The following is a 17,192-nucleotide window of genomic DNA, read 5'->3' as shown; positions in this document are numbered from 1 at the left end:
CCCCACCCCCCCCCAAACAAACAAAAAAACCCCAACACAACAACAAACACCACCGCACCCCCCAGGACACAATCTGAGAAAGTATCACAAAACTGAAGGAGGGGAATAACATAGCCTAGTTTACATTTTAGGACTGCAGCTTTGTAGATTTATGCTAAAATGAACTAATTTCAGTGAAAGGATAAAATACCTTAGACATGCTTGGCCCAGCCTATGCTATGAATTGTAGGTGATTAACAATACACAATTCATACACACTGTGCAGGTTTTAAGTAGTCCTTTAATGCTAAAAGGTGTGGAGTATTTGATATATGAGATCACACAGGGACCTGATCAAAACGAAACAAGACGGTGTGAGAAGAAAATTCAGTATACATAAAAAAGTGCAACAACGCAGGTGCCTTTTTTTTTTTTTTCCTACTTTCTTCCTACCCAGTGTTCTTGCTCACCTAAGCGAAGGTGATGGGCACTGGTAACATACACGGATACGTGCACATGATCTGTCCCCACAGACATCAGTTTTCTTCCCACTTTGCCACTGCAGCACTGCGGGAAGTTACAGCCAACATTTGACAAGTTTAACACTTTTGCTGTTCATTCACGTGTTCGCATTGGAATTTATGTGTCTTACTAAGTTTAGGTAACACTTTTCAGTATTTCAAAAAAGAAGCGAGTTTTAACGCTGATGCATCAGATATAAATCTGAAACTGAGTTACCACTTTAATAATTGAACTCATCTAAAATAGAATTTAAAACTTTAAACCTGAAAGCTCACTGATAACACAATTAAGTAAACACAAGTTTACTTAGTTTCTCGAACAGCCGAAAGAGCAAACGCTCCGGACACCGAGCAAGCTGGCAGACAAGCGTACCACACGCGAGACAAGCCCCACAGAAGCACGGCCGCGGGTAGGGAGGGACCAGAAAAGCCACGCAGCCCTGCCCGGCATCCTCCCTCCACCACGGCCGGGGTTTCAGGAACTCCCACTACAACACTCACCACAGACTAACTAGAAAACCGAGCGCTCCCGCTGAGGCGCGGCCGCCGGCGACCGGGGCTGGGTGCGCCGCGGCTCCGCGGAGACAGGCGGGGAGAAACGGAGCACCTGCAGGGGTTCGGAGCTCCTTTTCGCCTACTCTGAAGTTCTCCCACCGGCGGGAAGGCACCTCCGTTCCCAAACGCCCCCGCTCCCCGCCGCAGCGGGCGCAGCCGCCCTCCCCTCAGGCGCTAACGGAACACCGCCGCGGCGGCCCCCGCGCGGCGCGAGCCCGGGCCGGGCCGCCACTCCCGCCAGCAACCCCCACACGGTCCAGCACAGGGGCTCCTCTGCGCAGCTACTACCACCAGCCCGACACGCGCGCCGAAATCGAGCAGCGGAAAGCTGCGCCCAAGAAACAAACCAGAGCCGCCGCCCAGCACACAGAGCCCCAGCGGCGGAGGAACGCGCTCACTCACCAGCCCGCTGCCAGCCACCACACCCCCACCCGCTGCCCACCGTCTCACCGAACCAGCAGCTGCCGCTCCGCCGCGGGTTTGCTGTCGCCGCCGCCGCCCGGGTAGTCTCACCGCCCCGCGCAGGCTCCGCCTCCTCCACCTTCTCTCCCGCCCCACTCCGCCTGCCTCACGCTCCGATTGGGCCCCTCCACCGCCTTCTCCCCGCCTATCTCCGCCCCCGCGGCCCGGTGCCGCGTGGCATTGTGGGGCTTGTGGTCGCGGGAGGAGGACTACACAGCCCAGGGGCCTGTGCGGCCGCCGGTTGTTTCCGGACAACGCCTGGTGTGTGGTAATCAGCCGCGGACGCTTCCTCCTCGCGGGTGCTTCCGGTGCGGCGGTGGAGCTCACTCGAGAGCTGCGGGGGCTCTGTGGGCTGGGGGGAGGTGAGGTGCTGCACTGTGCCTCGGCGTTCTCCTTCTTCTCCTGGCGCAGGCCCGCGGAGCAGCGAGCGCGTTTGGGGGGTGGCGGGTCTGCGGGTGTGTGCGCGCGGGGCCTGGCTCGCCCTTTAGGGCTGCGCAGCTTTACAAGCGTTAAAACTCTTCCTAGTAGCTGGGCTAGGCTGAAGGGGGTGGGCGGGCGGTAGGTCCCGCCGCAGGTGAGTGCGGCCTCGGCCCTCGCCGTGTGCAGAGGACGGGGCGGGAGGCGGGGTGCCCCTTCCTCGCCCTAGCATGGAGAGGGTCCGGCCCTGGCGGGCGTGCGACTTGTTTCCTCTGGCCCCGGGGCGCGGGCGCAGTAGGGTGAGGGCTTGTCCTTGTCCCTGCCTTTCTCGCAGCCCTGCTTTCCCCGGCGCCGCGGGTGCTTTTGGGCCCTCTTTTCTACGGGGTGTGGGAGGGCCGCCCGGGTTGAGCCTCCTCGGCCTGGCCGTCCCGCGCTGCCGGGCGGGTCCCGAGAGGGCGGCCGGGGGGACGCCCGGGCCCGGGCAGCGTAGGCCCGGATGTGTATTATTTTTAGCTCGTCCTCACGCCGGAGCGGAGCGATGTCAGGTGGCTGCGGCAAGTGCCAGCGGCGGGGTTGGTGCCTCTAAAGGTGGGGGAGAGGAAAAGGCATCGCGGGTCATTCCCGCAAACCTGGTGGCTCCAGGGCCGCTCCGCAGCGGAAAGCGAAACTGCCGGGCAGGTACTCTGGGCTGTCTGCCTCCTGGTAACCGAACAGTCTGGGGAGACGTTCGGTGCTTGGGTGTCCCATTAAGTTGCTCACTTCACTGGTGAGTTGGGTTGGTTCCTTTCCCATAGCCTACACATAATGGGGCACAGGTGGATGGCTGAAACCTTGGGCTAGGTTTGTGCTCATTCACTTATCAGAGGAACTAATTGTCTTCTGGTATTTGTTTACTTGTTGGAATGTATTTTTATGTTTGAAACTGTGTCTTTATCAAAACTGTTAGTGTTTGATAGAGCGATAGCTTTACTTTCACATTCCCAAAAAGGTAAAAAAGGAAACAGGGATATATTGTGATTACATATGCTAAGAACCATAATCTGTTTCAGTTATACCATGTCATAATTGGAATGTAGCTACCCAGTGTAGTTGGGGCACAGTCCAGGAGGTGATAGTTTCTCATGTGGTAGACAGACCCAAAAGCTGGGTGTTATTAGGAGAGACTAAATCACTTCAAAATAAAAGTTCAACGTTGCAAAAGAACATGAACTGATTTTAAGTCTGACTTCAGAGTAGGCTTGGATTTTGGTTTTTTAAGTTAATATGATTCTAAAAATAGACATCTTGCAAGCTCATGTGATTTTTGAATTAGTCATACGAATTGTTCTTACAATAATAAAATGCATTAGTTATGCTTTGTGAGAGTGAACTCAACTGTGAGTGGCTATTATGTGTATGGAGATGTTTGAAAACTGCATATCTCTAATCTAGCGAGATATGTTTAAAACTTCAGTGCTATTTTTCTGGTGATATTCCTTTTATTAACTCTTAAGTGAACTGTTGGGTGTGTTAGTAGAATATGGGATCAGAGCAGTAGAGTACTTAAAGTTTCTTGTTACTGATTTTAAAATACAGAGGTTGTTATTGTAACAGTTGATCTATATGCCAATTCAAATCAATTCAACCATACTGGCATGAAGTCATTTCAGTTTTGAAAGAGGGAGCATAGTTCTGTATATGAAGCACAAAGCCTTTAAGCTTCGTACCATAAAGTTATTCAATGGGAAATAATTGTAAACTATAACTGAAATACAGTACTGGCAGGTAAGTTACCATCTGACAAGGAAAAGGAGTGTGGTGAATCTTAAATTTCTTTTAAGTGACCATTAATAAGGGAAACTTGGTTACGAGGCTGTGCGTGGGGTGTGGATATAGATAAAACAGCATACTCTGCAACTATTTTTCCTCTGTAAAATTTGCAGCTGCAATTAGTAAATTACCTGAACTCCCTCCTCCCATGCACATTGGCCTTACAAATAGGAGCCAAGCTCTTTGATTCTGTATTCAGGATAGAATTCATGCTGCTGTTTCCCTTCTGCTGCTCTTTACTCCTAACTAAAAATTAGTTTTTGCTGGTAACTCAGGGGTCTCAGATAATAAAGGTAAAACCTCTTTTCGAATCCTCACTGCAAAAAGAGGAGCAGAACTTCTTGGCAGGAAGGATAGCCTTTCCTAGCAGGAATGGAGCTGTAATTTTTGTTAGAAGCCAGCTATTTAAATAATCATTCAGGTAAATCATTGCCTGGGGCCTTGTTCCTCTTAAGTACTTTTTCTAAAAAAGCATATTCATGTCTACGTGCTTAAAGTTTTCCAGATCTAAGGTGGAGCCTGGATAAGGGAATAGAAACAACATCAGTGCAAAGATAGATCAGCTGATGACATAACTAAAGATTTAAATCCTGCCAATTGATACCTAACGTGTGTGATGTTTTAAAACTCTTAGGAAGTTGTAATCATGAGACTCTGCTCTCTTTAAACACTGTTTCAAAAGATAGTGTTAAACAAACACCTTTCTTTGATGGATAACTTGCTTGTTTTCACACTGGCCAATGAGCACGTGGCTCTGGGGAAGATTACTGCACTCCGTAGTCATTCTATGCTGGTTATGTTCTTGCTAAGTAGTTCTGCAGTTCTGCTACTTGATGCAGACCAAAAGTCTGTCAGTAAGTGACACAGATTAGAGAAAGCAAATTAACATCTTAAATACTGATAACAATAGTTGTACATTTTGATAAGTGTGGTGGTTTTTGCTGTTTACCTTTTTTGGCTTACAGGAAGTTTTATCTTAATGTAGGGTTTTTTTCCTTATAAAGTTCAGTTGAATGCAATAAAATGTCATTGGATGGATATGGGGGAATAGGTCTGTCACAGAATCCTTCCAAACTAATTCCTCAGCTAAAGTGTACCAGTTCTCTTGGTGTTTGCTGAATAGCTGGGATATAATATTCTAGTGCTGGAGCTTAAGGGTTAGAATGTAAGATTTATACTGATAGTGAGAATAAATTCTCCATGTTAGCACATCTCTTGGAATCCAGTTTGATGTGTTTGATGGTTAAGACTGAGCAGCCAGGATTGTATTAACTGGCATCTTAGCATAGTTTTCTAATTTAGAACTTTAAATTCCCTGAACCTCCTATACATGCAGTCTGATGGTTGATTTCATCTGATGTAGCATGAAGCATGGTTCTAATTGCACATACACAGATTTGAATGTGTGGTATCATTGTAACAAAAAAAGATAGGCTTGCATGCAGGTTAATATTTAGCCGTATCCTCCGATCTTCTCTTCTCCCCCTCCCCCCAACCAATTAACAAGTTTACCAGTAGAATAACACCTTTTTTGCATCTTATAGCATTTTGACAGGATTTTCTGAGCAGCATGATAATTTTGTGCTGTTCTAATAGATCACCTTTTCATGGAATCTTATTCCATCTTTCTTTGAGAATGTTAAAACCCAACCCAATTGTCAGATGAAAGGATGGTAAACTCATCTCAAATAAAAGACTCTTCTGAGATTGTAGTGAACTGAAGTTAAGCTTTTAGAAGACAGTGTTGTGAAAGTTGGCAGCTATGCAGCTGACTGCTTTTGATCACATACCAAAAGAAATACCGAAATCTTCTGGTTGCTTCATGATAATGTGTGTTAAACTTTGGTTTTAGTCAGGCCATTCTGAAGGCTAGTGGGCTTCTAATAATTGATATAATCTATGTAAATAATAGAAGGGAAATTTCAGTTTTCATGGGGATTGGATCCATAGTCAGTATTGAGCCTGTGGTTTAGTGCAGCTGTGTCAAACTTTTTCTGTAATGCAAATAAATGGGTTTGGGTTTTGGTTGGTTGGTTGTGGTGATGGTTTTTTTTTTGTTTGTTTGTTTTGTTTTTTTGTGAAGGTTATTATTCCTGCTATTTAACACTAGCAAAGATTGAAGTGTATCAAATTTACATCTAGCTGCAAAGACAAATAGTGTGGCAATGTTAGTAGTCACGTACTTGCATGACACTACCTAGTGTATCTTCTGGGAAATGGGAAGATTTCTGGAATAATGAAGAACCAGTTTGATATATTGAATATATTTTCAAATATTGGCATTAAAAGTATTTGATGTTCTTATGTATTTCTTGTGTGCATATATATTTAAATCTACCTTTTTGGTCACAACACATGTATCTTTTGTGTTAATATAAATCCAAGGTTTTGTATTTTGTTTGAAGAGTGTCAGTGCCTGCTAAAGAGGTAATAGATGGTGTATAATTGTTTTTATATGGGGCAGGTTTAACTGTACCATGGATTAGTAACAATAGCTTATGGCTCTTCAGGAGAAAATGAGTTCTTCATGGTAGTCCACAGTGTAATAGGTTTTCATCATCATAAAAATCCATCATTTCACTTAGTATTTCCTTTTCTTTCTGGATACTGCTAACCCATAAAAACAAAGTAATTATATCTAATGGTTATTTTATCCTTTTTTGCCCTTCCTCCTATGATAAAAAAATCTTCTGGGTAGACTAGAACAATGTTCAATGATCTCATTTAACTATTTAAAAAACTTACTCTGAGATTGAAGTACTCTAGATAAAAATATGCAGTAAATTAAATCTGTGAATGCGGTCATCAGTCATCAGTGGTGTTTGTTAGTGTAGTATCTTGCATGAGTATATATTTTTACTGAACTTCCAGAAATGCAGAATTAAACAGGAAAACAAACAGCTCTTCTTCCACCCTGCCCCTAACATGCCAGAGTCTTAAGAGCAGGGAATGTGAATGTATAATAAATGGGACAGCTTGTACTTGCAATTGTGAGTGAAAACTTGTTCAGACAAGTTCCCCCTCCCCCCTCAATGTGAGTAGACCTTGCGTGAATTTATATAAGTCTGAAACACCTTCTGTATATTCAACTTTTTGAGGAATTATGAATATTCTTTTGTAGTCTTCCATGTTCTTGGCAGCCATAAAATATCTACGGGTAGCTGATGGAAATTTGAGAGTCCTAACTTTTGCAAATCCATCCATGTGGGCATATTTTGTCTATACAGCCCCTTTTTAAAATCTTGGTAATTGTGTTCTGTGGCTATAGGAATCTGCTCATGTATGTCATGTTGAAAGGTTGGAACAGTAAGAGAAATAAAAATGAGATTTTGCAAGAAGTAGTCCGTGTCAGACTTTTTTATAAAAAGCTACTGCTTGTAACTATAGTCACGTTAAATTAACTTCACATCATGTTTCAACTGTTGGCTGTTTCTGTTACGTGACCAGTTCTTCACTTGATTTCTCACCTTTGGGTATATTCATGCTGCCTAATCATATGCTGAGACATGCAAGATATTTGTAGTCATCCAAGTTCTTCCCTGTGCTTACTGTGATCAATAACAAATTTCACTTGTGTAATTATAGCTAAACTACTGTATACTTGCCTTGGGCAAAAAAGAATACCTGTTCTTCTATTTAAACAGCCTGAAGGTTTTTAGCCAGTGCAGAGTATTATGAGGAATGTAGCTTGAAGAAACGATCTCAGCATTTTTTTTTACTTGTTCAAACTATTGGAAAGTTATATTGATCACTATGGGAGCTTCTGCTGCTTCTTAGAAATGTAACTTTTTTCACTTCTTACTAAAATATCAATAAAATCAATACATGAACATACAAATGCCTGATGTCTGAAGCTTGTTAGCTGGAAAAAACCCCAAACTTATCTAGTCCATTAAATACTCCCAGGAAATATAATCTTTATTCCTAGCTTGGACTTCAGGTCTTTAAACTCAATTTTGTTATATAAAACATTTTTAAAGACTCTTACGAACAGAAAATGTAGGCTGTAACAAGGATTTCTTATGAACTGTAGAGTGACCTTTTTTCTTTTCCAGGTAATTTCTGGGTCATGATCAATTTCTTGCTCCATCATTGATCATGGAGCAGTGATTGCTCCATGTCGGATATGGTGAGCTGGACTGAGTGGGGAACTTCTAAAACCTAGGTTCAGTTACTGGAATAATAATTTTCCATGGAGCTAACATAGCTGTTGATACAGTCTCAGTGGAAACATGACTTAAAACTTTTGCTTGTGTAAAACCAAAGATGTATTTGGAATTCAGATGGGTTGAAAGTAGGCACTGATCCCCAGCAGAATCACAGCTTGATGCATATGCGAAAATATGGAGTATTTATAGGTAGTTTTCATGTTAATTGTCATAATGCATCTGTATGAGGTTTGTGTTTACAGCATGTAGTGCTTTTCAAGCTTATTCTATATATGAATTGTCAGGAACTTGATGTTGCTGCTTGTTAGTGATGGCAAGATTTTTGTAATACATATCAAATAAAATCACTTCTTTCAGGAAAATTAATTCCATAATAACTTGAAGGTAGTACCTCTTTAAAATATCTGTTCACTTAATAGATTTCAATTAGGGTTTTGAACTTACATGAAGTAGTCATTCCATATTAACTCATGTCATAAGTAATTTCTAGTTTCAAGGCAGTAACAAGCTAATGCTATTCTGTGCTTTTTCATTTTTTAGAACCTGTCTCAGTCATGAGCATTCATAATTGTGTTTGTTTTCTTTTTTTGTCACACAACCTAAGGACAAAATATTTTTCAAGTTCTTCAAGTATTCTGGCACAACGAAGAGGAAGAAGAAACATTTCAGTGAATGAGGAGTTTTTTGCTTCTATAGTGTTTTCCTTGAGAAGTGGGTCTTTGAATGAGGATGACAATGGAAGAGATGAAGAATGAAGCAGAGACCACTTCTATGGTTTCCATGCCTCTCTATGCTGTTATGTACCCTGTCTTTAATGAGGTAAGCTACACTTTAGAAGGTAAGAATCCCCTTCACACTGGGAAATGTGATCACAATACTAGGTTGCTCATCTTGATTGGGAAAGTTTTATCTAACACCATCTTCATTCTGTGCCTTGTTTGGCCTTGATCTTTTTTCTTACCTTTTACAGAAGATTGTCACAAAAATGCTAGGTCTGGCGTTCTGTGGCAGGAAGTAACATACAGTTGAACATGTACCTGTAAACAGCTTGATACATTTTAATTTTACTGCTGATGGTCATAACTTAGTAGGATATTTGGATTTTAGTGAGTATCAGAGGTTGTCAAGATGTTCTCATAAGCTTATGTCAGACTTCTGCTGTAGACTGGATAAACGCAAAACACTCCCAGTGACATGTTTGGGTTTTGGTTTATTTAGGGGGGAATTCTTTTCTTTGGGATTAAACTTTATAATATCTCTCCCTCAGATGAGACCAGTAATTTGAATGCTTGTCAGTTCCCTTTTTCATTATGCTATATAAGGCAAGGCATGAGTACTTGACTTGTTTTGTTCTGATAACATTAGAATTGATAATAACTCTAAACTTTTATTGCAGCTAGAAAGAGTAAATCTATCTGCAGCTCAGACACTGAGAGCAGCTTTTATTAAGGTGAGAAGTAACTTGTATTGAAGAGTGATTGTTTAAAAGGTAAACCACATTTGATGAAGCTGAAAAGTCAGCTGTCTTGTTTCCTTGCGTCTTTCTGTTTGAAGACTGCATCCTTGATGCAATAGTCTTAAAAATAAAGTGGACAGTTGCATGGGCTGTAAATTTGAGATGTCTGCAAGTCTTACAAGTAGAAATCTGCATGATACAAACATTGAGCAATTTTAAACAAACAGAAACTTGTCTTGTCCATGTAGAACTTAAATGAGGAATTAAAGATAATAAACAGTCTAAATATAAGATTATGTAGAATAGATAGATGCTCTGAGAAATAGGCATGTAGCAGACTTTGAAAATGGTTTACAAAGTGAATGGTAATGGGATTTTTTTTTTTGTGGATAAAGGTAAGTTCAATATATTTGCATCCAGCAGTAAATAATAAAAAGATCCTTCTAACTTTTCTGTTGTATTCCTAGAGAATAAAAAGACAGATATTCCTTTATATTGCTTTATTGAAGTAGTGGTCTTTCGAAAATCTTTAAACAAGAATAATTGTAGACATGACATACCTTAACATGTGAGCTCTGCGACTAAGTAATATTTTCCTGTTTCTACACTTAGATTTAAGTGTACCTAGACAGTCTTTAGTCTCAACTAGAGCTCATACAAGTTAAATGTCTTTACAGCTGGTGGTAAAGAGCTAAGCTAAATGCAAATACTGTAAAAACTGAGATATTGGTAGAAATGGTAGAGGTAGCTGAAAAAACCACACACCCTCATTCTTATTCAACACAGCATGGTTTTTTGATAACAGCACAGGTAGTCTAGCTTAGTTTTACTTAGCTATGTCGTCAGTGAAAAGGTTGGAGGTTTTTTTGTTTTGTTTAAAAAAAAAAAATTCCAAAATGATGTTTGAGCATATGATATGATTCATAAGAGGCACATTTATATAATGTCATGTGGGAGATGGGGGAGTAGCACCTGTTCTTGAGTGAATTAAATCCCAATGGGTACAGTATCTTTCTCTCAAAGTTTAGTGTTTATGAAAATAGAATACAGAATTCCATGAAAAACTTTATTACTCAAATTGAAATTAGTGGAAAGGCTTATTGGAAAAGTTGTTTATACAAAATCACTGATGTAATCAAAGAAAATAGATGTTGTAGTGAAAGAACGGTTTTCAATACAATTTGCTGGTCTAAAGCCATTAGAAAAGCTTCTAGCAAACTCTTGCAGTATAGGAAGCAAGTTACATGAAAATCTTCCTTTGTGCTTGCAATATTCAGGTCTTGCGTATTTAAGAATAAAAATTTTCATTGCCATACAGGCTGAAAAAGAAAATCCAGGTCTTACACAAGACATCATTATGAAAATCTTGGAGAAAAAAAGTGTGGATGTGAACTTCACAGAGTCTCTTCTGCGTATGGCAGCTGATGATGTAGAAGGTAATATCTCTTACATTGAACAAGTGTATTTTTAATTACGTTGTTAACTAGGAACATGCATTTCTCCATGCCTATTTTCAAAAGTGGTTATTTGTTTCTTAATAGACTTTTTTCAGCAGGGTAGTAGAATATTTGTATTTTCTGAATAACTCTTTTGGCGAAGTTAAATCTCCTTAAAAAACATACTTGACTAATAAGAGAAAGAAGGAAACCGAATATTTAGAACTATGGTTATGTGGGTGCATAGTTCACATTTTGCAATGTTAACAACCAGAAAAAAACTTATATGGGAGTTTAATATTCACTTTCCTTTGCTTCAAATTAAAAGCAATAGTTATACTGTCAGAGAAGGGGAGCACACAGTAGGCTTTAGTAAGTTATTTTAATGCTACATTTGATTAGTGTAGTGTCTTCAGTGTCTCAAAGTAAGATGGACTCTCTTTCCAACTTCCAATAATAGATTATTGTTGCACTGTGTTTCTATTGATGCAATGTGTATTCACTGCAGTTTGCTGGTCATGGCTCACTCTGAGCTGTTCACCTTCAAATGTAACTTGGCAATACCACTGCATTTTGTGAAGTAGTGTTTCTAGCATCGCTAGATACTTGAGGAAGAATAATGGTGTTTTTAATATGTTGTTCTTGATAGAGTATATGATTGAAAGACCAGAACCAGAATTCCAAGATCTTAATGAAAAGGCACGAGCACTTAAACAGATTCTTAGTAAGATTCCTGATGAGATCAATGACAGAGTGAGGTTTCTTCAGACAATCAAGTAAGTACCATATTATGCATCTTTCTGCAGATAGTGGGGTAAAATTTTTCATTTGAGTCTGAATATTCAAATGCCATAGGAGATGCTAGCAGCATTGTTCCCATTGGAGAAGAGCATGATCCTCACTTGTAACGAGCAGAGAGAGTTGAGGATTTTTGATGGGAGCCCCACATTACTAGTCTGAATTTCACCTGCTGATTCCTAGTTTGAATTCCTGTGTCAGTGGTGTAGGTCTTTGCATTTGGTCTTGCTACATCCTCTCTGACTCTTGTTTTGTAGAGACTGTTCTAAAAAGTATTTGACTACTAGAAGGGGATTAAAGTCTGATATTTAAATAGGATAGCTTAAGGATATTACAGCTATCTTTTTATTGCCAAATAGGGACATCGCGAGTGCAATAAAGGAACTTCTTGACACAGTAAACAATGTCTTCAAGAAATACCAATACCAGAACCGGCGGGTATGTGTAGTAACTCCTTTTAAACAATATTTTTAATAGTATAAGAGGAAGCATATCCTTTCGAGTAGAGGATTAATAGGAGAGCTTAAATGGTCAATGGCATAATGATCCTGTTGTTAAAGTATTGTATGGTCGGTCCTGGCCATTTAATAGCAAAAGGACAATTTCTCTGCATGTGTTTTGTAAGAAAATAAAATTTCTATACCTAGCATAATGTTAGCCAATTTTCTTACAAGTTTAACTTCGAGATTCTTGCTGTACTCCACAATATGTGAACTAAGACTGCTCCTCATGCTTCTGTTTTCTTAGGCACTTGAGCACCAAAAGAAAGAGTTTGTAAAATACTCCAAAAGTTTCAGTGATACTCTGAAAACGTATTTTAAAGATGGAAAGTAAGTATGTTTTTGTACTAATGTTTTACATAATTAAAGGCCTTGTTGACTAACAGGGGAAAATGGGACAATCTGTGGGGCGTAAGCTGCCTTCTTAAGAACCTGCCTAATTTTTTTCTCACCTGTGTCCACAGACCATCATGGCTGCTTTAAAATACTTTTATTCCTTTTGTAATGCCTTTAAGGAAAGGGAAGTTTGTTAAATGCACCACCATACAACACTGATGTTCAGTATTAGCTTTGAACTTGAATATATGAAGTTAAATTTCATGGCCCTGTGTGGTTTTTCTCGGTGTATGTGTAAGGACAAAAACTTACGAATTGAATTATTGAAAAACTATTTGTTTGAAATACTATTTGCAAGAACTAAATATCTGTGCAGTGTTTTCCTTGATTTACATTTTTATTGTCCTTTATAGCTCATTATAGTACTTCACAGTATTTGGAATTAGCTGATTAATCTTTTCATTTGAACATTTTAGCCTTCAAACTGAGGCTTTTTTTCAGGTCTTCCCCCTGGGTTTTGAAGTCGCTGTTCTTGTGTGTTTCGCTGTAGTGTCTGTTTAGGATGAATGTATCCCCCTAAGATTTTGACGGTACCAAAGTGTTCTATGTGCTGCTGTTTTAAATATCATAGATGCATAGAATGGTTTGGGTTGGACTGACTTTCATGTTTGGTCTTGTTGAGCTCGGCAAAAACTAAGAGCACTCATGGAATGGAGCATTACTAAAGGAGAGAGAAGTCTTGTGACCAGCTGTGAATACTACCTTGCTCTTATCAAAGCATTCTTTTTATTGGTAATGAAATTGGGGCTGAATTTGATTATGATACCAACGTCTAAATTTCTCTTTCTGGTAGCTTTATGATTACTGAACAGATGTATAGGTAAGTATTCACATGAACTAGGTCTAAGCAATCTCAGTTGATTAGAAAACTATTTGAAAAAATGGAGAAAGGGATGGATGTGTTGTGCATGTACCCCTGCCATACTGAGACCAGGTTTATTTAGCCCTATGTGAATTGAATACTGTGCTGCGTATTGTAGGCATAAGCTTAAAGTGTTAGGTATTATCATTATTGCAGGAAATCCCAGGTAAGGCTTGTATTTCATATCGTTGTGGAATCAGAAGTAATTTAAATCTGAACTGCGCATTGGAAAAGTTGCTCTGCTCCTACTGGAAGATATCAGCACTAAATAAAAGTAATGCTCACAGACGTCATTACTGAGCTGAAAAACTCAGTGACCTCACACCTCTTTCTTAACAAAAAATATCTAAAAGAGTATGTTGTATGCATGCATGCTTTCTTGAGGGAAGAGTTGCAAATTCTGAAATTACTAGGGGATGAAGTGTTCAACTTTGAAAGAACAGGTGTTTAATGATCATCTGCTCCACTCTTAGCTAAAACCCCAGAATTAAATTATTGAGATGTCAATGATGATTGATAGCCAAAGTCTTTAAGTTCCTGCCTATAAACACAGTCTTTCTAGGATTAACAATGCACATAAGTGTTTGCCAGCAGTAAGCTTCAGGTAGATCATGATATGGTGAAACATCAATATGCTTCCTATTTGCAGAGCCTAGATGCAAGTATATTTATTTGCCCAAACTTAATGCTGTATTTATTGAATGACATGTTTCTAAAAATGTCTGAAGCAATGTCTTTCTCTTTTAACAGGGCAATAAATGTGTTCATAAGTGCCAACCGACTAATTCATCAAACCAACTTGATACTCCAGACCTTCAAAACTGTGGCCTGAAAACTGTATATGTTTAGAGTTGTACTTTTAAATGGTGGATAGGGTACCTTTATATGTAAATTTTAAAGTTTTGACTGTATAAATTATCAGCCCCTCTTGAGGGGCCTAATGCAGGATTTTGAATGGGATTATTGCCATCTTACACCATATTTTTGTAAAACATTGTAGCTTAATCATAATCTCACAATGAAGATTTTGCATCACTTTTTGCTATTATCATTCTTTTCAGAATTATAAGCCAAAAGAATTTACGCCTTAATGTGTCATTATGTAACATTCCTTATAAGAATTGTAAATATTTGGTGTTCTGTTTCTGACATTTTAACTTGAAAGCGGAAAACTGCAAGATTATGTATTTAACAATATTGGTGGCAAATATTCAATAAATAGTTTACATCTGTTAGACTGTCTTTTTGTATGTGAACAAAGATGCATAACTCGTCTTGCTGGAACTGCAGAACATTCATTAAATGGAAAAATGAAAATTCCTTTGGTGCTTAAAGGTACTGGCAGTTCAAATGAGTATAGAATGAGGGGTTTTCCTTAAAAGTGAGATTTTTGGCTCTGATCTAATACTAGACCAGAATACCAGATTCCATTAATGTCTTTGACAAAATAATAAGAAACCCCAGAAATGAGAGATGCTTTTGGTTTTGATAGAAACCAAACATCCCTTCTTTATTAATCTTCTGTTGGTGGTGAGTTAACAGGTTTTTACTCCTAGACTATTCAAAGGTTTTGAGCAGAGGATTACTTAAAATATATGCAGCAGAGGGTGAATTTATTAAAAATATTAAGATAATTCTGTTTTATATGGGTACCCTTTTGGGAGGGAGAAGGAGAGAAAATGGAACCCTTCCAGGTAGCACTAGCAATGTCTATACTATGCATGCCATAAGGCAACTTGTTTTTCAGGGAATGAAATCATCTGAGACCTCGATTGACAAAACTTCCCAGTGTAGATGGTTAAGAACTGCTGATGGGCAGATTAAAATTTTATTATTGTGATTTCACGGTAATATTTCACAAGTTCTAATGAGTATCCTGCATGCCCCTTTGAAGTGCACCTTGAGTTTATTTTAAATAGAATCTGTGTTAGAATAAACCTCGGAAAGTTTTCAAAATATTTATGTGGCCATAACTAGTAAGTTTAGGGAAGAATGTGAAGCAGTTAATAAAAGCTGCACAAGCTGTTGCAAGAAGATTACTTCAGACTGAAAGAGCACAATCGTTACAGAACTATTCCTTGTTTAGGTATAAATGATGAAGAAAAGTTACATCCAGACTTTTTTCACACACCTGTCTGGTGCTGTATTGCTCGTTTGCGTCAAGTGCCTTATCCAGAGTACAACAGATGGGTCTTTGAATTTGGTTATCTGCTTAAATGATCCAAAAGGGGAAAATGCGATCTGCAGCCCTCCAGAATGGCACTGGATGTTCTGCTGTATATCTGTGCATGGCAATGTTTCCTTGATGAAAGTACTGACTGTAGTGAAATAACAATGTCAAGGAGAAAATTATGTAAAAATGAGTTCTTGACAATGTATGTTATGGATTTCTCAGTTACATGAAACTGTAAACAGGACGTGGTCCTTAAAGCTTGCTGTTGAGGCTGTTTTCTGTTTTGACAGTGCTGTCTTGTGTTTACTAGCAAATTGAGCTTAGTAATATGACAAAGGGATGGATATACAATTTATAGCTAAAATTTATTAAAGCTTGGCATGCTAAACTCATTTCTTGGAAAGTGGTAAAAGAGAAGCAATGTTAGCAGTTACTAAGGAGGTAGTCTGACTACATTTGAGCAATATTTAATTTGCATCTTTGAATTCTGTAGTAAAAAGGTTGAGTAGTCTTCCTTGCAGATTATGTTAACTTAAGTCGTAGCACCAAAGGGCTTCATGAAAACTAATTACTCATGTAGAAGAAAAGGAAAGCCACCCAGAGTTTCTGATACTTCATTTGTCTTGAAAAGAGCACAGGGAAGACTGCACCAGTGCCTGTAAGGGGAGACATGAAATCTTGGCTTATATTTTGCGAATTGGACTTAATTCCAGTAAAATTTGGAGGTTTTACTATCTTCTTGGATTGGGAGGGTCAGTATCTAGTGTTGGGAATCAGTAGTTGAATGATACTATGTCTGTGAGTATAATAAATAAAATAAATAAATTGGAAAAAAAAAAAAAAGCCCTTTATGACTTGGGTCCCAAGCAAGATGCTGTGTTGTCCTAATAATTGATCCTCGAAGTTAAAATCAAAGATGCTATCAAGAAATGAACTGTAGCTGTTCATCATCTCTTCCTAAAACCTTTATTGGGCAAAAGGTACCAAGTACAAGGCTAAGCTTCAGGTAGTCTGGCCAATATGTTTTGTTTTATTTGTAACCTTATTGTGCTTTGGTTTTGTTGCCCTTAAGAGCAATGGAAAATGACTCATTGTAATCAATGCCTGGTAATGGGAAAACTTGAAAACTGATGTCTTCGGGTCACTCTCTTGTGTGCAGTGAATTCATATCTACTGGTCTTACAAACTTTATTTTCCACTGAGTAAGAGCTGGGTATATGTCTGTCAAATTTTATTGTGGTTTTGCACTTTATTCAAGTTACCTGACTAGCGAAAGATGAGTTTCTCTTAAGGATTTCTAATACAGCAGTTAATATTGCAAAATGCTATTAGAAAATTTCTGCTGTGAATGTGAGTTATAATTGATACAATAATGTTAACATACAGAAAACCAATCTAATAAAATAAAACTTTGTATATTTGTTAATGAAGCAAAGAAATGTCTTAATCGCTTGTTTTGATCTTTCTCAGCCTATAAGGAAATGAAGAAAAGCTTGGATTGGCTTATTTCTGGTTAGAAGCTTCTTGTTTTAATCCTGATAAAAAGTTCTGTTTAGAAGTCTGTAAGAAGTGCCAGGTGCCAAGCACAATATAAGCTTTATCTGGAGTTGACATAAAGTGGTAAGTATGAAATTTCATGGTGTTCTGGTGTCAGAACTT

At 39.2% G+C, this 17,192-nt stretch overlaps 2 protein-coding genes across 3 annotated transcripts in view; one reads left to right on the top strand and one right to left on the bottom strand.

Annotated features, from left to right (window-relative positions):
• SERPINI1 (serpin family I member 1) overlaps positions 1–2,030 on the bottom strand; it is a 53,139-nt gene extending 51,109 nt beyond the window's left edge. Inside the window, exon 1 of one of the 2 annotated variants that reach the window (XM_030493525.1) lies at positions 1,506–2,030. The gene's annotated coding sequence lies outside the window, so the exon portion shown is untranslated. The other variant, XM_030493526.1, reaches the window with a different exon arrangement.
• PDCD10 (programmed cell death 10) lies at positions 1,766–16,355 on the top strand. The gene is made up of 8 exons (XM_030493527.1): positions 1,766–1,879; positions 8,517–8,731; positions 9,309–9,362; positions 10,687–10,804; positions 11,454–11,580; positions 11,962–12,040; positions 12,350–12,432; positions 14,111–16,355. Exons 2-8 carry the CDS (start codon positions 8,636–8,638, stop codon positions 14,190–14,192), a joined length of 639 nt encoding a protein of 212 aa, XP_030349387.1. The 5' UTR covers positions 1,766–1,879; positions 8,517–8,635; the 3' UTR covers positions 14,193–16,355.
• The last annotated feature ends 837 nt before the right edge of the window (positions 16,356–17,192 follow it).

Source organism: Strigops habroptila, chromosome 8 (genome assembly GCF_004027225.2).
Source record: "Strigops habroptila isolate Jane chromosome 8, bStrHab1.2.pri, whole genome shotgun sequence".
NCBI classification, from domain to species: domain Eukaryota; kingdom Metazoa; phylum Chordata; class Aves; order Psittaciformes; family Psittacidae; genus Strigops; species Strigops habroptila.
Note: the sequence above shows the minus strand (reverse complement) of the source record. Positions and strands in the feature narration are given on the sequence as shown.

Excerpts from the sequence above, each read along its gene's own strand:
- PDCD10 (XM_030493527.1), top strand. The coding sequence starts at position 8,636 with ATGAGGATGACAATGGAAGAGATGAAGAATGAAGCAGAGACCACTTCT. Across the intron at positions 10,805-11,453 it reads GGCAGCTGATGATGTAGAAG|AGTATATGATTGAAAGACCA; the intron begins GTAATATCTCTT and ends TGTTCTTGATAG. Across the intron at positions 11,581-11,961 it reads AGGTTTCTTCAGACAATCAA|GGACATCGCGAGTGCAATAA; the intron begins GTAAGTACCATA and ends ATTGCCAAATAG.